General features: G+C 43.9%; 1 protein-coding gene across 2 annotated transcripts in view; it reads right to left on the reverse strand.

Moving 5' to 3' along the window:
• Positions 1-2794: 2794 nt before the first annotated feature.
• LOC130277193 (hatching enzyme 1.2-like) overlaps positions 2795-23553 on the reverse strand; it is a 38716-nt gene continuing 17957 nt past the window's right edge. For both annotated transcript variants that reach the window (XM_056527601.1, XM_056527600.1), the window contains exons 6-13: positions 20671-20849; positions 19496-19577; positions 16768-16895; positions 13814-13926; positions 11655-11868; positions 10067-10185; positions 5901-6123; positions 2795-3336 (exon numbers count right to left, since the gene is read on the reverse strand). In XM_056527601.1, coding sequence (XP_056383576.1) covers positions 3323-3336; positions 5901-6123; positions 10067-10185; positions 11655-11868; positions 13814-13926; positions 16768-16895; positions 19496-19577; positions 20671-20849 — 1072 coding nt within the window. In that variant the 3' untranslated portion in view covers positions 2795-3322. The remainder of the gene's footprint in view (positions 3337-5900; positions 6124-10066; positions 10186-11654; positions 11869-13813; positions 13927-16767; positions 16896-19495; positions 19578-20670; positions 20850-23553) is intronic.

The following is a 23553-nucleotide window of genomic DNA, read 5'->3' on the forward strand; positions in this document are numbered from 1 at the left end:
ACTAGTGATTTATACAGAGGCAAAACTACAGTGTGACGACCAGAAAAAGAAAGAGAGGCAGAAATGAATTGGCACTGAATGTACTACTGCTATAGATGCAACATTTCTAGTATGCGGACAATGGATGGAGATGGAGCATGTATAACCCAATTAAGATCTTAGGAGGTGCTTCATGGAAACAGAGGATATTCCAAATGTGTAGATACCAAGAAAATCGAAAGCGGACCACACACCCGGCACGTGTCCTCAAGGGGTGGCTGGTCCCCGAACAGGGTCTTCAACAGGGAGGCGGTAGATGGAACGGGGGGCGCTCAGATGCCGGCATCTGATCTCCCTCCATTCCATCTACCGCCTCCCTGCTGAAGACCCTGTTCGGGGACCAGCCACCCCTTGAGGACACGTACCGGGTGAGTGCTCCGCTCCATTTTCTTGGTACCTACACAAAACCACAGTATGTTCCTGTCCCTGCATTTATGCCTCTCTTGATACATCCCATGACTTTGCAATAATGCCCCAATAAGTAATAGTGTCCAAAAGAGTAATAGTGCCATATTTAGCCTCCACACAATAATAGAGCCCTCTATTAGTGTTCCTCTTGTGCCCTCACATTTTAGCTGGGCCCCCCTTGTACCCCCATTAAACATGTGCAATTTGTTTCAAACGTAATTCATTTTTGTCCGAATTGTTCAGATTTCCTACATTCGGATTGATCCGAATGTACGAAATATTTACATCCGAATGTACCCGAAATCTGAACAAAACGAATTGTACATGCCTACGAAATTGTGAAAAACTAATTGCCGTTTAGAACGTTTGGGGTCCCAACGTTCTAAACGGCAATTATCCAATTAAGTCTGCGGTTTTATGAATAAAAAAATTTCCCACGGCAATTATTATGCATTTCATTGACCTATACTAACCAAGTTCAGAAAAGAGCGAGGGATATTTAAAAATGAAAGTAGTTAGAAAATAGCGCATGTTTGCCAACCACCCAGGGTGTCCCCAGCTGTTGCAAAACTGCAACTCCCAGCATGCCCAGACTACCTTTGGCTGTCAGGGCATGCTGGGTGGGTGTTGTAGTTTTGTAACAGCTGGAGGCACCCTGGTAACAGTAACAGAAACAGTGTTAGCGCAAGTGACATGACATGTTATACATAAATCACCCGACAATCAAACACATCGATCAAACACATCAATCATTCATACAGCACTCATTCATTCAACATTACAGCATGTATTAATAAATCACATCAAATTATATTATCTTACCTGTCTTCCAATTTTCTGATCTCTGCGGCTGCCCTCTTTTCCTGCACCCGCTCCCGATAATAGTCCCCTGATTAAAAAAGATTTACCCGAATGTACCCGAATACCGAATGTATCCGAAAAAAATCACACCCGAACCCCCGAATACCGAATGTATCAGAAAAATCAAGCCCGAACAAATTACGGAACCGAACATTGAAAAAACTAAACGAAAAATTTTCTTGTGCACATGTCTAACCCCCATACTAGTTAGGTTCCTTCGTTCCCCCGCACTGTAATCAGTTTTTCTTGTTCCCCATACTGTAGTTATGTCCCTTTGTGTACTCTACATTGTAGAAAGACCCCTTTGTACCCCCCATAATGTCATTATCCCCCTTATGCCCTTTACATTGTAGCTGGGCCCCCCTTGTACCTCCATAGTAGTTCCTCCACAGGTTCCTTTGTGCCCCCGCACTAACCTATTAACCTTCCTTATTCCCCATTCTGTATTTATGTCCCTTTGTACACTCTACATTATATTATTGTTGTTATTCTCCTTTTGCCTCCACGTTGTAGATAGGCCCATTTGTGCCCACACATTATAGTTAGGCCCCCTTATGCCCCCCACATTGTAGTTTAACCACTCCTTGTCCCCCAATTCTGTTTTCAGTCCTCATTTACATCCCCATACTTTGCTAAGATCTTCAGAATCAATTGTATTCTGTGGAAGAATCCTCCAAACAAGTGTTCGATTTCCCCACAGCGCCTCCACAGGGTAACAAAGCTGCCTGTTGTGACTTATACATGAAGCTCCCATATTTTCGACTCAGAATTCTTTAAAGGGAATCTGTCATCCAGCTGCTGAATACTACAGAGGAAATTATTTTCTTTATGGAACACAGAGCTCTCTGCTGACATCATGACCACAGTGCTCTCTGCTGACATCTCTGTCCATTTTAGGAACTAAGAACAAAAGGAAAAGCGCTCCTAGTGTGACAACGTAACATATACGGTACGAGATTCAAAAGCAAATATGCTCACTGAGTAGAGTTGTACTGCGACCAAGTACAACTATGGTGTAAGCGTGGAATAAACCCTTGATGGGCGAAGCTCGGCAGCCGCTCCTGGCAACACAGGTGAAGCACTCAGACGGATCCCTCCAAGGAACAGCACAGGATAGAGCAGGCGCACACAACTCCAAAGGTAAAAAATGTTTAATTTACCTGGCATGCAACGCGTTTCGCTGGAAAACCAGCTTCATCAGTCATGCCTGATGAAGCTGGTTTTCAAGCGAAACGCGTTGCATGCCGGTAAATTAAACATTTTTTTTAATAGAAGTACAAAATCTGTTTAACTTTCTGGCACCAGTTGATTTAAAAAAAAAAAAAATTCCACCGGAGTACCCCTTTAATTGTTTTCCCAATGTAATATTGATCTGTGATTGTGTAGAAGACATAATGTATACTGTGTGCCTGTGTGTTTGTGTGCGCATATAATAAACGCAAGTTTAAAAAAGAAAATACTTTTTTTTTTATTAAGTTGTAAATTATACAATAAAATGGACCAGGGTCATACAGGGACAATGTCTTTGAAATATTTTACAAGCATTTTTTCTGCAATACATCTATATTATAACCAATATTACAGAATTGCAGAATCTGTACTTGGAAACTATAATTTTGTGTCTACCTAGAACCACCACTAGGGGTCGTTTACTGCATGCTGCATTTTTGGAGGTTTATTTTATTAGTTGTATGCATTTAGCTCTTTAGCTCCCCCTAGTAGAGGCTGCAAGCAGAAATAATTTTACAATTTTATTTGCAGTAGACTATGAGTGATACAAAGCTACTGACGGCTATATCTTAAAAAATAAATCTGCATAGAAAAGAAAAAGGTCATGTCATTTGCTTTGATCTTTGTGGGCAACATTGAACAATATATGTACATGTAGGGTAGTTTCATATAACCTTAGGTCTCCAAACTGGATGTTCACATTTCTTCTCCAATAGGTGTCCATTCCCGTTTCTTTATAAAACCACAGGGTGTGACTCTATTGTTCGATTCCCTCTGCTGTTCCTCACTTTGATGACACTGCAAAGGAACAGAAAGTAAAGTGAGAGATAACAAGCAAACATTCTGACAATAGCATTAAAGGGGTACTCCGGTGATCCAACGTTCTCAACATTTTGTTCAGTACGTTTGGAGCCGGAGGCTGTGATCGTGACATCAAGGCCACACCCCCTCATGACATCACGCCACGCCCCTCCATTCATATCTATGGGAGGGGCTTGTTGGCCGACATTAGTGGAGGGGCGTGGTGTGACGGCATGAGGGGGCGTGATGGCATGATTACTACTGCAGGAACCCGGCATTTGTTTAGAACACTGGGTGCTGCAGGAGATCTCGAGGGGGCCCCAGCTTATCGTTAGGGGATAAGATGTCTTGCAGCAGAGTATCTCTTAACCCCTTAGCATTTAGTTTTTGTTTTTTTCTCCTCGCCTTCTAATACACATAACTCTTTCAATTTTCCCCCGACAGACCTATAGGAGGGCTTGGTTTTTTTGCACCACCAATTGTGCTTTTAAATATCACTAATTTTACCAACAAAACAAGAAGAAAAAAAACATGCCATTTTTGTAATTTTTCAGGGGGCTTCCGTTTCTACGCAGTGCTCTTTGTAGGTCTGTACGATTACAATAACCAATTTATATAGGTTTTATTTTGTTTTACTCAGGGGTGAAGTCCTGGGGAAAAAAGTGTAGGAACTCATCCAAGATTTCCACTCAAGGATTAGTCCTGCAGGACTCCTGCTAATGGGAACAGTGTCCTTGCTGTTGAAAAAGTGCAGGAACTCAGTTCCCATGCGTTCCTGCAGGACTTGAGCCCTGGTTTTACTACTTAAAAAAAAATAAAAATAAACTTTTTGTAATTTGTATGCTTACAATTGTCCTCTCCTGACCCCTATAACTCTTATGTTTCCATATACGGGGGGATATGAGGGCTTATTTTTTGCATCGTAATCTTTCGTTTTTATCTGTATCATTTGTGTTTTGATGGGACTTTTTGATTACTTTTTATTTTCTTTTTTTTCTGGCATATAAAGTGACCAAAAATCAGCAATCCTGGACTTTGACTTTTTTGTTTACATTTACACCATTTACCACGCGGTTTAATTATCATTATATTTTAATAGTTCCGACATTTAAGGACACGGCGATACCACATATGTTTATATTAATTTTTGTTTATATTGTTCTATTAAAAAAAAAGGGGAAAAGGAAGGTGACTCAAACTTTTATTAGGGAAGGGGCTTATTCACATTCATTAACTTTTTTTTTTTTTAGATCACAAATGATCCAATCTGTGTTATTGTTTGGACAACTTCTTAACAGAAGGTGGCCTGGGGCATGATAACATTAAACATGGACATGCACATGTTTTGTGTAGATACAGGGTTAATCATTTCTCCTGGTGGGCCCGGGGAAACAAAGTTAGACATTGCGCCAGTATCTTTCAGTGGGTCCTTGAGCTGCTTATTGAGATTTGAGCCAGAGCTTTGGGATGTGCAATGCCAGGTCTGACCTGGTCGGGCTCAACCATAAAGGAAAACTGTCACATGTTCACTCCCGCACTAACCACAGGTACTGACAGATAGTGCTGGGGACGCTGATTCATATGATCCTTACCTTGCCTGGATCCGTCTGGCCGTTCGCCAAGTTTAGTTTTAAATATATGCAAATGTGGCTGTAATTGGCACGGGTGGGGTTTTCAGGAGCCTAGTGGCACTGTGACATCAGCGACGCCCCCTTATGAATATTCATTCCCCCCTCCCTCCCTCCAGCTCTCCCTCTCCCCCCCGCTCCTAACTGGTCTTCACTGCACATCTGCCGCTTCCTGACATGCGCAGTGAAGACCAGTTAGGAGCGGCGGGGAGTAGGAGAGCCGGAGGGAGGGCGGATGAATATTCATAAGGGGGCGTCGCTGCGGACGGGCGGCCCTTACGTCACAGTGCCACTAGGCTCCTGAAAACCCCGCCCGTGACAGTTACAGCCACATTTGCATATATAGAAAGACTAAGATTGAAGTACCTGTGGTTAGTGCCGGAGTGAACATGTGACAGTTTTCCTTTAAGATACTATAACTATTTATTACACATTTGGGTGTTTCAATATTCTTTCATTTTGAATTGTCATACTACCACACGTGAATGCTTTTCTATATTGTAAACATTCTTTTTATGTATAATTCAAGGCTCAAAACTCTTCTAAGGCTGTCCATGCCTTCAGCTGAACGATCACTTAAAGGGGTACTCCGCTGCTCAGCGTTTGTAACAAAATGTTCCGAATGCCGGGAGCTCATGACATCATAGCCCCGCCCATCATTATGTCACACCCCGCCCCCTCAATGCAAGTCTATGGGAGGGGGCGTGACAGCTGTCACACCCCCTCCCATAGACTTGCATTGAGGGGGCGGGGTGTGATGTCATGAGGGGGCAGGGCTATGACATCACAAGCTCCCGGCGCCGGCACTAAGCATTCGGAACATTTTGTTCCAAACGCTGATCAGCGGAGTACCCCTTCAACCAATATCTCGCTCTCCCGATCCTCATACAGCTCGGCCTGTACCACCCCTTTAACATTAAAATATAAACTTACCAAATGTATAATCTGCCTTATAGCCTTTCCTGTTGGTCTGGGTGTCGCTGGAGAACTGGAATAGCATCATTCGCCCAGAGGACAGCAAGCTTAACGTGGTTTTCCTGCCGCAATATTTGCCGAGGACGGATGAGTTGATATCTCCGCCATTTCTAATCAACAAGACGTCACTGGTGCAATTCGGAGAGGACTCGATGTCGAACAATGTGAAGTTCACAGACACCTTTAAGAAATGAATACTTTTCTGAACCATCTGTAACATCATTGAATGCCTCCAAAAGGAAGCCAAAATCTGTGGTGCTACCATACGGAAGGGGCCTGAGGAGATCTATGGCCCATAGCAACCAATCAGATCACTTCTTTCATTTTTTATTTTTATTTTTTTTTAAAGCCCTCTAGAAAATGAAAGTAATGATCTGATTGGTTGCTATGGGCAACTCAGCAACTTTTCCTCAAAACAGGTTTTGATAAATCTTCCCCTTTGACACTATGGGTAAGATTTATCAAACCCTGTCTAGAGGAAAAGTTCCTGAGTTGCCCATAGCAACCAATCAGATAGCTTCTTTCATTTTTAAAAGACCTGTGAAAAATGAAAGAAGCGATCTGATTGGTTGCTATGGGCAACTCAGCAACTTTTCCTCCGGACAGGTCTTGATAAATCTCCCCCTATGAGACTATGTGTATGAATCTTTTGGAACCAGTATACTCAAAGTTCAGGATATAGAGTCCACTGAAACTACACTATATGGAACCAAACTTTTGGCCTTCTCTTTAAAGGGGTGCTCCCGTGGAAAACTTTTTTTTTAAATCAACTGGTGCCAGAAAGTTAAACAGATTTGTAAATCACTTCTATTAAAAAATCTTAATCCTTCCAGTACTTTTAAGGGGCTGTATACTAAAGAGAAATCCAAAAAAGAAATGCATTTCCTGTGATGTCCTGACCACAGTGCTCTCTGCTGACCTCTGCTGTCCATTTTAGGAACTGTCCAGAGCAGGAGAAAATCCCCATAGCAAACATATGCTGCTCTGGACAGTTCCTAAAATGGACAGCAGAGGTCAGCAGAGAGCACTGTGGTCATGACATCAGAGGAAATGCATTTCTTTTTTGGATTTCTCTTTAGTATACAGCCACGAAAAAGTACTGGAAGGATTAAGATTTTTTAATAGAAGTGATTTACAAATCTGTTTAACTTTCTGGCACCAGTTGATTTAAAAATAAATAAATAAAAGGTTTCCACGGGAGTAACCCTTTAATCATTATATTCAGGTGTTTCATTAAAGTCCCATTTCCACAGGTATATAGTCCAGCCCCAACCAATGCAGTCACCTTTACAGACATTACTAAGGGTGCATGCACACCACGTTTTTGCAATAAAGTTAAAAAAAAAGGATTCCTCAAAACCTGACTAAACTGTATCAAAACGTGCGTACAAATTTTAACCCGTATACGGTTTGAAAAATAATGTCCGGTTGCATCCGTTTTTTCAGAAAAAAACGTATACGTTTTTAACTTTTCACTCCATTTTGAATAAAGTTTCACTTGTTTGATTGAAATTCCAAGTGAAAAAACTGTGCAAAGTCAAAAACCGTACAGTGAAGACCGGATGGAACCGTATGCACATACAGTTCTGTACGGTTCCCATTGACTCCCATGTTTTTAAAAAAACGTATACGGTTTAATACAGTTTTTCACCCGGACCAAAAAACGTGGTAGACTATGGTTTTGGGTACGGGTAAAAAAAAAACGGACAAAACTGTACAAGACGCAAAACGGACTAAACCGGATGATGCGTTTGACATACGGTTTACAATGTTAAATCAATGCATATGGTTTTCTATACAGTTCCGTACTATTTTTAACTGAAAACCGTATACTGGAACTGTATAGCAAAAACGTGGTGTGAATGCACCCTAATAGAATGGGTATAGCGCTCACTGATACCAGAGCGGTGCTGTAATAGGAGCCCCCACTGCAACCAGTCAGGTCCGATACTTCCCTCATAGATCTTCCCTCATCAGCTCTGACTGATATTACTGAGAAGTGGAAGCGTTTAAGAACCACAGCGAATCGGCCACGAAGTGGAGACCACGTAACGTTGCAGAAGGAGTCATCTCAGGCTCAGGGGCATAGTGGATAAATGTGGCCAATACTCTGCAAACTTAAAGGGGTACTCCGCTGCTCAGCATTTGCAACAAAATGTTCTGAATGCTTAGAGCCGGCGCCGGGAGCTTGTGATGTCGTAGCCCCGCCCCCTCATGACGTCACTCCCCGCCCCCTCAATGCAAGTCTATGGGAGGGGGCGTGACATCTGTCACGCCCCCTCCCATAGACTTGCATTGAGGGGGCGGGACGTGACATCATGAGGGGGCGGGGCTATGACATCACAAGCTCCCGGCGTCGGCTCTAAGCATTCGGAACATTTTGTTCCAAACGCTGAGCAGCAGAGTACCCCTTTAAACCTCACAGTGGCAAGTGTTAGATGAAGTGGTGTAAAGCCGCGGCAGAAGCAGAAGAAACATGTTCGGTGGAGCGATGGATCACACTTCTCTATATTTAGATATTTGGTGAATGCCAGAAGAATGTTATCTGCCTGACTACATTGTGCCAGCTGTAATGGTTGGTGAAGGAAGGATAATACTATGGGGTTGTTTTTAAGGGGTTGACCTAGGCCCGTTTAGTTCCAGTGAGGGGAAATCTCAGTGTTTCAGCACCAAGACATTGTAGACAATTGTCACCACCATCTTTATGGGAACATTTTGGGGTTCGGCCCTTTTTTGTCCCACATGACTGTGCCCCAGTGCACACAGCGAGGTCCATAAAGACATGGAGGAGGAGTCTGGTGGGGTAGAACCTGAGTGGGCGCACAGAGCCCGGACCTCAACCCCATCCAACATCATTGGGATGAACTAGAATGGAGATTGTGAGCGCTGCCTCTCCTCCAACATCACTGTCCGACCTCACAAATGTTCTTCTGGATCAATGGGCAAAAATTCCCAAAGACCCCTCCAAAATCTTGTAGAAAGTATCAGAGAAGAATGGAAGCTGTTATAACTGGAAAGGGGGAGCGACTCCATATCAATGTCTACAGATTTAAAATGACATGTCCTGAAAGCTCCTGGAGGGGACATATGGAGGGGGCCAATACTTTTGTCCATATATGAGTTGCCCATAGCAACCAGTCAGATCGCTTCTTTCATTTTCCAGAGGCCTTTTTAAAAATGAAAGAAGCGATCTGATTGGTTGCTATGGGCAACTCAGCAACTTTTCCTCTGGACAAGTTTTGATAAATCTCCCTGATAGTTTGTATATTAGGGAACATAGGGAGGAGTATTAAAGGGGTACTCCGCTGCTCAGCGTTTGGAACAAACTGTTCCGAACGCTGGAGCTGGCGCCGAGAGCTTGTGATGTCACAGCCCTGCCCCCTCATGATGTCTTGCCCCGCCCCCACAATGCAGACTTGCATTGAGGGGGTGGGGCTATAACGTCACAAGCTCCCGGCGCCGGCTCCAGCATTTGGCACAACTTGTTCCAAACGCTGAACAGCGGAGTACCCCTTTAAGTGTCAGAGCATCTAAAGCATATAGCGCTGTTCCCAACCCATGGCTCGCCAGATGAAGCAAATTGTCTGGGCGTGACATGGGGAGTTTATAGTTTTGCAACAGATGGAGAGCCCCAGGTGGTGGAACAATGGCTTACAGGACAAGAAGATTTTAAAGAGTACCTGTCACCAAACTAAACTTTTAATATATTGTTCCTTATGTAATTATAAGACACTTTGCTATTTACTTGCTGTTAAAATTCTCAACCTATATATGTTTTTAATGGGATTGAAAATATGTTCCCTGCGCAAGTCAAACAGTTAGTTCGGTCTCCTCCCGGCTTGGCAGGAGACCAAACTCAGGAAGTGCGTGCGGGGCATTGCGAGGCACAAGCTCTCGCAGGCTTCAGTGATGCCCCGCCTGCTGGGGAACGCCCACTTTCTCCTGCCGGGAGCTCACCCAATGTGAGCAAGGGGAAAGGTACGATAACCAGCTTTTTAAAGCTTGGGAAAATAGTTTTTAAGGGCAGGAGGGGTGTTAGGAGTAGTTAGGCAATATAATCTGAGTTATCTGGTTTGATGACAGGTGCTCTTTAAGAATATGAAAACCACATTGTGAGTTCTTACCTTGAACCCAATGGGAGCTATGATGACAGAAATGTCCTTGGCACTGCTGGGATAGAAGCTTGGATATTTTGGGGAGACCACAGAACCATTGTAAGCAGTATAAGTGTTGCCATACATCACTGTAGAATAAAAAAAAAAGTATTATATTTAAAGAAAATGTTTTTTTTTTAAATAATTTTTGGTGATTTTTTTTTTCTTCTAATTTTACTATGTAGTTTTTATAATAATGCTGAAATCTTACAGTTTCCATTCTTAAGACCTTAAGGCCTTAAAACTAAGCTGAGACTTCCTGTTTAGATCATTTCCCAGAAATGCCTTTCTTCTCAGGAATACAGTGATGGGTGACACCAGGAGATAGATAACACTGGATCCACCACCATTCACAGCAGAAATTAGCTTCCCCCTCCCTATAGAATAACCCATGAAAAGGTCAAAGAGAATGCCCAGTAATGTTACCCATGGTCTTGCTGTAAAGCATATTACTAAATGCTGAAAACAACTCAAGTAAATTGCAGCCCCCCTTAATATTTCACAAAAATGGCTTGTTTGATTGATTAGCTTGTTCTGGGCATGCTCAGTGGGAATGTAATGAGTATCCTCACTGAGCATGCCCACAAGCGGTTATCAGTCAAACTATGAGGATAGCTAAGACAATTCAATTATATACGGTACTTTCCAAATAATGCAAGGCATAAATGAATGTCCTGTTTCTGGTCACCGAGCATGCCCACAACAGCTAATCAGTCAAACTATGAGGATATCTAAGACAATCCAATGATATACTTCTCTAAGAACGCAGGGCGTAAATGTACGTCCTGCGCCTGGTAACTGAGCATGCCCACAACAGCTAATCAATATCTTCACTGAGCATGCCCACAACAGGGAATCCGTCAAACTAGCCAGCTTAATGAGAATATCTAAGACAATTCAATTTTATACTTCCTTCTAACACCTTAAGGATGCAGTGCGTAAATGTACACCCTGTACCCGCTCACTAAGCATGCCCACAACAGCTTATCAGTCAAACTAGACAACTATATAAGGATTTCCAAGACAATTCAAATCTATACTTTCTTTTAACACCTTAAGGACGCAGTGTGTAAATGTACACTCTGTACCCACTCACTGAGCATACCCGCATCAGCAAATCAATATTCTCACTGAGCCAATTAATGAGGACATCTAAGACAATTCAATTCTAAACTTTTTTTTAACACCTTAAGGACGCAGTGCCCAAAAGTGCTTCCTGCGCATGGTCACTGAGCATGCCCACAACAGCAAATTAGTCAAACTAGCCAACTATATGGGAGTAGTTTTACAATAGCTGAAAAGCAACAGGTTGCAGGCAACAAGTCAGAGCAAAACTACAACTCCCAGCATGCCCAGACAGCCGAAGGCTGTCTGGGCATGCTGGGAGTTGTGGTTTTGCAACAGCTGCAAGCACACTGGTTGGGAAACACTTTTTATCAACTTTGTATCCTATGGTAAAAGCTAGAATTCAGCTGTCTACCACAGATAACAGCTACACCTATTGTTTTCATTAGTTTATGCACATGAGGCCCCACCATCTTACTAGTTGTATCAGTACCTGTCTCATATGAGGCATAAAAGCTGCTGGCACAGGACTTAATGGGTACGTATTCCACCACCATGAATGGTCCTGATGATATGAACACGGGATAAGTCTCGTTGGGCCTGATAGTTGCCAGAATGGGTTTTGCTTTGCTGACTCCGTCGTACACGTTAATTTTAGCGTTGCAATTTTTGGATGAAGAGCTGAATGATGTAAAGCGCAGAAAAACCTGTAAAAAAAAAAAAGAATGTGCGGGTTAATATTCCGGTGTTTGCACAGACTTGCGGTTGATTCGGTGTGGATTTTCTTCAGATTTTGACTTCCATAATGAAGTTAATTGGGAAAAATCAGCAGAAAATCTGCAGTGTATTTTATGACATGTCAACATGCCCTTGTACGTGCATATTTGTGCAATATGGCCGCCGGAGTTTAAAAAAACGTCCGAAGCCCACGCCTGGTGCAAGGATTTTTGCCACCCTAGGCGGAAGCTAATTTTGCCGCCCGTTGACCCCGCCCATTGGCTCCTCCCGTTTTATGGATGTGCGCGCGATGTCAGGATGTTGGACGGATCTGACCTTAGTGATCACCCCTTTATCAGGCTGAAAAAAGCAGATTATTATAGTACGGGTGGAGGTAGCGTGGCGGGGTTTTGCTTGATGGGCAGCTGCTTCGGATGGGCGGGTGCTTCAGATAATTGCTTACTTCATTGCCGCAGGCAGAGTGGCGCCCCCATCAAGAGGGTGCTCTAGGCGGCTGCCTATTTTGCCTATAGGTAGAGCCGGCCCTGCTGCTGCCATATCCCCACCGGACCTGCGTCAAACTCCATTCATTTGAATGAGCCGGACAGCGTCAGACAGTGACTCTGAATTGCGCGCTGGAGGCAGGGCCCCTCCGGATCAATTTGATTACGCATTGTCTATGACTACACGTCGCTGGTCACGTGAGCGCATGCGCATACTGAGCACTCATGTGACCAGTGAAAATGAATTTTCAAATTGAGCCAGTGGTGCCCGTCTCCAATGCACAATTCAGAGAAGACAGAAGCGGATCTTCTATGGGACATATCTCCGGACCCAAGGTACGTATTTTAGTCAGTGACCCTTCATCGGTCTCCTGTAACACTATAACCCAGTATATTGGGTTTGGTGTGGGTGAGCAGGATGACCGTTTTCCTTTAAATTCCCCCGCCATATTGCACAAACATGGCATGAATGTGCCCTAACATACAGTCAGCCCTTAGGTAAGTCAACATTTTAATGCCATATGTAATGTCCCAGTACAGGATATACTACTGTACAGTACTTAGGCCCTGTCAGGTTGAGTCCCTCATTGTCCTAGGGGCTCTCCTGCAGCATCTCCCCATAGTAGTAAGTCTAATATTATGTATAGTGTTGTAAATATAGTGCATAATGTTATGTATAGGTATATAAAGTATAAATGAGCTTTAAGGATCTTTGGAGGTATCACCTGTTATGGTCACATGATGTGTTATGTTACCCAGAGAGCACCAGCTCACCAAGTGACCTGCAGCTTGACCTGTGGGCTTCTTGCTCAGTCCCCCTTTATTAGAGGGGGGGCCATTACAATCTCTCTCTTACACCATCACTCCTGCTGAGGTACAGCAAAGCACAGACATGACAGATCCTGTGTCCAGTCCACCTGGAGGCCATACAGCCTGCACACCAGCCACATTGTCAGTAAGTCATCTCATCTATATCTGCTGTCTCTACCAAAGTCAAGTCACTAGTCAAGTCAATTATAGTCAGAGAGGCTGGATTGAAGTCTGACCCATAAGTACTGCAAGTCCCAGCAAGCTGCAAGGCCCTTTCCGTGTCACTGGTCAACTCTCTGGGATTCTGGCCGAGCTGTAGAGACTTTAACAATTGTCTAACCTCAGTAAAGCTACCGTTAACCCTTACCTGGTCTTGGACTATCATTTCCCTGTCTAATCTTGGGAAAGCGGTGCTACCATTTGGGGGGCTATCGGAAAAACCACTCTGGCATCACGAACATTAGGGGTTAATAACACAGTGCCCCTGGGCTATACCATCTGCCCCATCCACTACAACTTTGGCGTCACCACACGTATATCTGCCGTAGATTTTTATCTCCTTATATGCATTATTGTGACGCTAAGTCCCGAAAAACTGAAAAAGCTAAAATCGTCAACTTACCTTGCTTATAGGAACATGAAGAAGCCAGATGCAGCTGTCATTGACCCGCGGCGTGGACGCATTGATGGAGGAGAAGTTTCCTGATGGCCCCAGGAACTTAGTCCGGCAGAGATCTGTCAAGAAGGAGGAACCATTAGATTGGAGTCTACAATGAAGGGTGGAAACATTGCGATGAATTGGTCATTCCATTGTTCCCCAACCTGTGGTTCTAGAGTTCCCATGGGAGTTGTAGTTTTTTAACAGCTGGCGAGGCACAGGTTGGAGAACACTGGTCTATATAATTCTTCTGGTGTTTACTAAAAGATTACATGGTGGTTCAGTCTCTTATATGTTCCCCATCCCATATGATGATGATCCCATAGACCAGTGGGAGTTGTAGTTTGCAACAGCTGGAGACACACTGGTTAGAAAACACTGCTATAGACACAATACCATTACTATTATAATCCTAAGGCTACTCTCAAACAGTAGTATTTTTTATTTTATTTATTTTCAGTACAGTGACCGCCCGACCTACGAAGGCCCCGACATACGATAATTTTAACATACGATGGCCTCTCAGAGGCAGCATCAACATACGATGCTTTTGTAGGTCGGGGCCATCGCATAAACGGCTATCCGGCAGCGCAGACTGCTTCAGCTGCCACCGGATAGCCGTTTACGGTGCCCCGTGTGGTCCGCTGACGATCACTTACCTGTCCTCGGGGCTCCGGCGCGTCCTCTTTGGGATCCCCTGCATTGTCGGCGCTCTCCATCTTCGTCATCACGTCGCTGCGAACGCCGTCCCGTCATCCAATAGGAGCGGCGCGCGTAGCGACGTGATGGTAGCGAAGGAGAGCGGCGATGGAGAGCGAGGACGCCGGGGAAGCAGAGGCCTTGCTGGAGCGTCGGGGACACCCTGGGGACGCGGCGATAGCGATGGACGGCGACATCCAGGGCAGCGGTGAAGGTCCGGAGCGGCGGGGACAGGTGAGTACAACTTCCTATGACAGTGGTCTTCAACCTGCGGACCTCCAGATGTTGAAAAACTACAAATCCCAGCATGCCGGGTGTTGTAGTTTTGCAACATCTGGAGGTCCGCAGGTTGTAGACCACTGTCCTATACTTTACATTGCATGGATCCCTTAACATACGATGGTTTCAACAAACGATGGTCCGTTTGGAACGGATTACCATCGTATGTTGAGGGACCACTGTATTTATTTTGTCAGATTTTGTTTATTTGTCAGATGACATGAAAAGGATAATGTAACAGATGGCATCCATCCGAGGGTACTGCAGAAATTAAAGGGGTATTCCAGGTAAAAACTTTTTTTTATATATCAACTGGCTCCGGAAAGTTAAACAGATTTGTAAATTACTTCTATTAAAAAATCTTAATCCTTCCAATAGTTATTAGCTTCTGAAGTTGAGTTGCTGTTTTCTGTCTAACTGCTCTCTGATGACTCCCGGGAGCTGTGCAGTTCCTATGGGGATATTCTCCCATCATGCACAGCTCCCGTGACGTGACATCATCATTGAGCAGTTAGACAGAAAACTTCAGAAGCTAATAACTATTGGAAGGATTAAGATTTTTTAATAGAAGTAATTTACAAATCTGTTTAACTTTCCGGAGCCAGTTGATATATATAAAAAAGTTTTTGCCTGGAATACCCCTTTAAGTACCATGCTAGATACACCCTTATTCCTTATAGTTAAAATATTATATGTTCTATAGGATAGGGGATAAGATGTCTGATGGCGAGGGTCCAGTCACTGGGACCCCCCGCGATCTCCATGCAGATACCCGGCGTTCTGAACATTATGTTCAGAACACTAGCTTTGGGTGGCCATGGTCGTGACGTCTCACCACGCCCTCTCCATTCATGTCTATGGGAGGGGGGGCATGATGGCTGTCACGCCCCTACTATAGACATGAATGGAGAGGGTGTGACATGACGTCACAAGGGGGGGGTGGCATCACGGCCGCCCAAACCCATCGTTCTGAACATAATGGGGAGATTTACCAAAACCTGTCCAGAGGAAAAGTTCCTGAGTTGACCATAGCAACCAATCAGATCGCTTCTTTCATTTTGCAGAGGCCTTTTCAAAAATGAAAGAAGCGATCTGATTGGTTGCTATGGGCAACTCAGCAACTTTTCCTCTGGACAGGTTTTGATCAATCTCCTCCAAAGTTCAGAACTGGGTGTCTGCACAGAGATTCCGGGGGGCCCAGCAGTAGGACCCCTGCGATCAGACATCTTATCCCCTATCCTTTGGATAGGGGATAAGATGTCTAGTAACGGAGTACTCCTTTAACTGTTTACTTGAGACATACAGAAACCATCATTTACATCACCTCAAGATGGAGGATACTGAGATGAATAATAGCCCTGTTACCAGAGAGAACATTACATTACACAGGAGGAACAATTCTACATCTTAAAGGGGTACTCCGGTGGAAAACTTTTTTTTTATTTTTTTAAATCAACTGATGCCAGAAAGTTAAACAGATTTGCAAATTCTGTCCATTTTAAGAACTGTCCAGAGTAGGAGAAAATCCCCATAGCAAACATATGCTGCTCAGGACAGTATCTAAAATGGACAGAGGTGTCAGCAGAGAGCACTGTGCTTGTAATGTCAGCAGAGAGCTCTGTGTTCCAAAAAGAAAAGAATTTCCTCTGTAGTATTCAGCAGCTAATAAGTACTGGAAGGATTAAGATTTTTTTTATAGAAGTAATTTACAAATCTGTTTAGCTTTCTGGCACCAGTTCTCCACCGGAGTACCCCTTTAATATACAATAACGTCAACACAGCTCCATCTGTTCAACATACCTGTATATTGCACTTAATATGTCTTTACCTGTTAAAGTGGATTGCTTTGTTGTTTCTTAGTTGTTTCTCACAGAAATAAGTAAAATAACGTAAATTGTACACAATACAAATTCTAGAAAATGTTTTAAAAGATATCTTACTGCAAGCGTAAAACTTGTTTATCTTGGCCACATCCTGACCGCTGAGTCCATCTCTTTGTCCAATGAATACCATGGGGTCCGGTTTGGGGACAACTGATGGCTTTAAACTGGTGTTACTGAATGTATATCTATGGAATTAAGGAAAAAGAAGAGCTATAGAGCATCTACTACAACCTCTAGTGGTTGTCAACCTTTGGCTCTCCACTGCTACACAACAACAAAACAATCCCACTATGTACCGATAGCCCCAGGCAATATCAATGTTCTAAGCCTACGATTCCAAACCAGGGGTATGTGTACCCACAGGGGTACTTATCAGTTCTCCTAGGAGTATGTGGAAAACAAATTCAGTAAGGACAGCAGCAGCCACTGGTCACTGGACCAAGGACCTACTGCTATGTGACATAGTAATAGGTCCTTGGACCGGTGAAGCAGTGAAGCATGCTCTCGAAATGCGTCAAGAAGTTTCAGACGATGTGAAGTGTTTGTATGCTGAAGAAATAGCAGCTTTATTGTAAATCCTTGTATAAAAACAGCATACAAACACATCACATCGTCTGAAACATCTTGACGCATTTCAAGCGCATGCACTCGAAAGGCGTCAAGGAGTTTCAGACGATGTGATGTGTTTGTATGCTGGACCAGAGAAGCAGTGGAGCCATGAAATGGGGCAGTATGGGGGTCTGCAACTACATAAGGGCAAAGAGGGAGCCTACAACTATATGAGGGCATAGTAAAGGCCTAATACTATATGGGGGCCTACAACTATTTTGGGGCACAGAGAGGGCTTACCATTACATGGGGTCACAGAGGAGGCCTAGTACTATGGGGGAGCCTACAACTGTATGGTGGAACAGGCGGGGCCTACAATTATATGGGGGTAGAGAGGGGGCCTACAACTTTATGGGGGCATTATGAAGGCCTACAAGGATATAGGGGAACTATGGGAGCCTATAGATAAAAGGAATGGAGGATCCAGCACTAAAGAAATAGCAGGTTTATTGTAAATCCTCGAATAAAAACAGCATACAAACACTTCACTTCGTCTGAAACTTCTTGACGCATTTCGAGCGCATGCGCTCGAAATGCGTCAAGAAGTTTCAGACGATGTGATGTGTTTGTATGCTGGACCGGCGAAGCAGTGGAGCCTTGAAACGGGGGAGTATGGGGGCCTACAACTACATAAGGGCAAAGAGGGAGTCTACAACTATATGAGGGCATAGTAAAGGCCTAATACTATATGGGGGCCTACAACTATTTTGGGGCACAGAGAGGGCTTACCATTACATGGGGTCACAGAGGAGGCCTACTACTAAATGGGAGCCTACAACTGTATGGTGGAACAGGCGGGGCCTACAATTATATGGGGGCACAGAAGGGGCCTACAACTTTATGGGGGCATTATGAAGACCTACAAGGATGTAGGGGAACTATGGGGGTCCATAGATAAAAGGAATGGAGGATCCAGCACTAGACCTGGACCAGAGAAGCAGTGGAGCCATGAAACAGGGCAGTATGGGGGTCTACAACTTCATAAGGGCAAAGAGGGAGCCTACAACTATAGGAGGGCACAGTAAAGGCCTAATACTATATGGGGCGTACAACTATTTGGGGGCACAGAGAGGGCTTACCATTACATGGGGTCACAGAGGAGGCCTAGTACTATGGGGGAGCCTACAACTGTATGGTGGAACAGGCGGGGCCTACAATTATATGGGGGCACAGAGGAGGCCTACTACTATATGGGAGCCTACAACTGGATGGTGGAACAGGTAGGGACTACAATTACGGTATATGGGGGCACAGAGGGGGCCTACAACTTTATGGGGGCATTATGAAGGCCTACAAGGATATAGGGGAACTATGGGGGCCTATAGATAAAAGGAATGGAGGATCCAGCACTAAAGAAATAGCAGCTTTATTGTAAATCCTCATATAAAAACAGCATATAAAACAGCATACAAACACTTCACTTCATCTGAAACATCTTGACACATTTCGAGCGCATGGGCTCGAAACGCGTCGAGATGTTTCAGACTATGTGAAGTGTTTGCATGCTGGCAGGTTCTGCGGAGAGAAGTCTTGTCCGGAAGGGAAAAATCTTAAAGGGGTACTCCACTGGGAAAAAATAATTTTTCAAATCAACAGGTGCCAGAAAGTTAAACAGATTTGTAAATGACTTCTATTAAAAAATCTTAATCCTTCCAGTACTTATCAGCTGTTGTATGCTCCACATGAATTTATTTTCTTTTTGAATTTCCTTTCTGTCTGACCACAGTGCTCTCTGCTGACACCTCTGTCCATTTTAGGAACTGTCCAGAGTAGGAGCAAAACCTATCTTGCTTAGGACAGTTCCTAAAATGGACAGAGGTGTCAGCAGAGAGCACTGTGGTCAGACAGAAAGGAAATTCAAAAAGAAAAGAACTTCCTGTGGCTCATAACAGCAGCTGATAAGTACTGGAAGGATTAAGATTTTTTTAATAGAAGTAATTTACATATCTGTTTAACTTTCTGGCACCAGTTGATTTAAAAAAAAAAATATATATATATATGTTTTCCAGTGGAGTACCCCTTTAAAGTGAAGAAAAGGAAAAATGAATGACTCTGATCAGAGAAGACGTCACCTGTGAGTCACTGGATGTAACTGCACCATATAATATACAGATGTACATAACATTAAAACATTACATGTAAATAAAGTATATATAAAGTATATATGTGTGCTTACCTGCCGTAATGCATGACAGAGTTATAGTCATAAGGAAGTTGCAGAGTGTTTCTATCGTTCTTCTTGAAATCTGCTTGATTTTCTATAAACAAGAAAACAAACTGGAGAATTAAACAGCGTAATCCTAAATCACAAAAAGAATAAAAGAAAAAAATCTCCTGTGTGTTCAATTCCATATCATTGACCTATGGGGGGCAGTATTAGGATTGTTGCTCTTGGTTAAGACGTTTCCAGTGTTACAAAAACAGAGCTGATTTTTTTTCTCCAAAAACAGCACCAGACCTGTCCTTAGGTTGTGTGGGGTATTGCAGCTCAGTTACATTAAAGTGAATGGAGACAAGTTTTAAAGGGATATTCCGGCCCTAAGACATCTTATCCCCTATCGAAAGGATAGGGGATAAGATGTCTGACCGCAGGGGTCCCGCCGCTGGGGACCCCCCGGAATCTTTCATTCGGCACTCACCTCTTTGAGCTGCACACCGTGCTGCCAGCTCACAAACTGCCGGGTGCCGACCACGGGGCCAGAGTATCGTGGCGTCCCGACTCCGCCCCCCGTGTGACATCACGCACCGCCACCGCTATGCAAATCTATGGGAGGGGGCGTGACGGCCATCACGCCCCCTCCCATAGACTTGCATAGGGGGGGGTGGGGTGTGACATCACACGGGGGCGGAGTCGTGACTTCACAATACTCAGGCCTATCACCTGAGCTCGTCTCAATGGTGGGAGCCAAAATGCACCAAGGAGAGTTAAGTTGATTGGCCCCATACTGGAGATCACGGGGGACCCCATCGGTCGGACCCCTCATGATCAGTCACTTATCCCATATCCCTGTAGTAAAGGGCTGTAGTTAAACAACCGTTAGTTTACCAGGCACAGTGCTGTACTGTTGATAGTGGCTGTGCCTGGTATTGCAGCTAATTCCCATTCATTGTTTACCAGACACAGCGCTGCACAGTTGATAGTGGCTGTGCCTGGTATTGCAGCTAAGTCCCATTCATTGTTTACCAGGCACAGTGCTGTACGTTGATAGTGGCTGTGCCTGGTATTGCAGCTCAGTCCCATTCATTTCAATTACCAACATAGGGCAGGTTTATGTAGACAGCCGTAAAAATCCGGATAAGCAAAACGTTTTACAAAATCAGTTGTAGGGATGTATGGGGAAAGTTACTCACCTGGGGAGATGTAGTTCCACATAATGTCCACAAAGTTGTCTCGGTCCGGCCGGGTGTGTTCATGGAAGAAGCTCAGAGAATGCATGGCTTCATGCTGGATCACACCATACTTCATACATGACGGTGACTCAAGGTTTAATGTCTGTACGCCCCCAAATTTTCCAATGACGGACCAGCAGCTGAGCATAGAATATAAAAACGTAATTTTTAAACATTAAAGGGGTACTCCGGTGAAAACCTTTTTTCTTTTAAATCAACTAGTGGGAGAAAGTTAAACATATTCGTAAATTACTTCTATTAAAAAATCTTAATCCTTCCAGTACTTATTAGCTGCTGAATGCTACAGAGGAAATTCCTTTCTTTTTGGAACACTGATGACATCACGAACACAGTGCTCTCTGCTGACATCTGTGTCCATTTTAGCAACCATGCATAGCAAATGTATGCTAAGGGCAGCATGGTGGCTCAGTGGTTAGCACTGCTGCCTTGCAGTGCTGGAGACTTGGGTTCAAATCCCACTAAGGACAACAATAAATAAAGCGTTATTATTATTATTATTATAATAACGTCAGCAGAAAGAACTGTGGTCGTGATGTCATCAGAGAGCATTCCAAAAACAAAAGAATTTCCTCTGTAGTATTCAGCAGCTAATAAGTACCGGAAGGATTAAGATTTTTTAATAGAAGTAATTCACAAATATGTTTAACTTTCTGCCACCAGTTGATTTAAAAGAAGAAAGGTTTTCACCGGAGTACCACTTTAAAAAAAAAAAAAAAAACATTTGGGGATCTTTACTAAATCGGGTTCAAATAAACAATGGAAAGTTGGTAAAATTTGTAAAATAACTTCTCCTTTATTACAGTCCAGATAAAACAGTGGAAAGTCACAGTTACATCAATGGCAAGGTAAAACTCTGGAAACGTTCTGCATGACGCGTTTCAGGTCATGTGACCTTTCTTCAGATGCATCTGAAGAAAGCTCATGTGACTTGAAAAGCGTCATGCAGAACATTTTCCGAGTTTTACCTTGCCATTGATGGAACTGAGACTTTCCACTGTTGAGTGTTTTATCTGGACTGTAATAAAGGAGAAGTTATTTTACCAATGGCTTCTGTTCTCAATAACTTCTAAATGGCCGAAGATAGTTCGATAAAACATGGTAACCATGTTACTTATATGTCAACTAAAAATATCCCACAACCATATGTGAGGGTGGAGGTTTTTTTTAGAAGGACTTCTAGTACCTCTCCTGATTGCAGAAATTTTATGCTGCAAAGATTGTCCGGGACTTTTAAACATCCTGCCGAGTGTCCAGCAGGTGCACAGGATAATTAGTGCAGGGGACGGGATATGAATAAAAAAATAGGAGTATTAAATATAAGGACAGGGATATGAGGACGGGATATGAGGATAGGATATAGGGATAGGATAGAGAACATGATAGGTGGACAGGATAGGATAGGAGGACAAGATATGAGGATGGGATATGAGAATAGAATATAGAACGGGATAGAGAATAGGATAGGAGGACAAGATATGAGGATGGGATATGAGAATAGAATATAGAACGGGATAGAGAATAGGATAGGAGGACAAGATATGAGGATGGGATATGAGAATAGAATATAGAACGGGATAGAGAATAGGATAGGAGTACGGGATAGGAGGACAAGATATGAGGTTGTGATATGAGGACGGGATATGAGGTTGGGATAGGAGGTCAGGATATGAAGAGGGCATATGAGGACGGGATACGAGGTTGGGATGGGAGGACAGGATATGAGGATGGGATATGAGGACGTGATATGAGTTTGGGATAGGAGGTCAGGATATCAGGTCGGGATACAAAGTCGGATGGGAGGACAGGATATGAGGTCAGGATAGGAGGTCAGAATATGAGGAGGGCATATGAGGACGGGATACGAGGTTGGGATGGGAGGACAGGATATGTGGTGGGGATATGAGATCAGGATGGGAGGACAGGATATGAGGTCAGGATAGGAGGTCAGAATATGAGGAGGGCATATGAGGACGGGATACGAGGTTGGGATGGGAGGACAGGATATGTGGTGGGGATATGAGATCAGGATGGGAGGACAGGATATGAGGTCAGGATAGGAGGTCAGAATATGAGGAGGGCATATGAGGACAGGATACGAGGTTGGGATGGGAGGACAGGATATGTGGTGGGGATATGAGATCAGGATGGGAGGACAGGATATGAGGTCAGGATAGGAGGTCGGGATATGAGGACAGGATATGAGGAGGGCATATGAGGATGGGATACAAGGTTGGGATGGGAGGACAGGATATGTGGTGGGGATATGAGATCAGGATGGGAGGACAGGATATGAGGTCAGGATAGGAGGTCGGGATATCAGGAGGGGATATGAGGATTAGCATTAAGGGGAGTCACCCCTAGTAGTATGTGCTATTTTAAGCGGACTCATGACAGGGGCTGTTGCGCTTTTGAAATACGGCCATAGAAGTGAATGGGGACCGCTGTTCCCATTAACAGTATACGTGGGCATTCCATTTTTGGTGGGATGCCAACAAGTTCAGTTAACGGGGACAGAAACGTTGTGCGTTCCAACCCTAAAACACATAATCACTGTGGTGGAAGTCATGTAAGCCAGTACTTTGATGCACACTGCACAAGTATTATTGGTTGGAATTATGGACGGATATTGTTTCCATATAGAGTTAGGCTGGGTTCACACTATGGAAAATTCTGTGCACAACACTAGGACGCTCGGATATGTGCCCTCACCATTAGCGGCAATGCATTTCAGCGCAATTTTGCCACAAGATGTACAGGTAAGTTGTTTGGGGCGGAGGCCGGAATCTGAATTTCTGAAGTTCTAGAACATGTAGAAAAATAATT

Source organism: Hyla sarda, chromosome 6, assembly GCF_029499605.1.
Source record: "Hyla sarda isolate aHylSar1 chromosome 6, aHylSar1.hap1, whole genome shotgun sequence".
Taxonomy (NCBI): Eukaryota; Metazoa; Chordata; class Amphibia; order Anura; family Hylidae; genus Hyla; species Hyla sarda.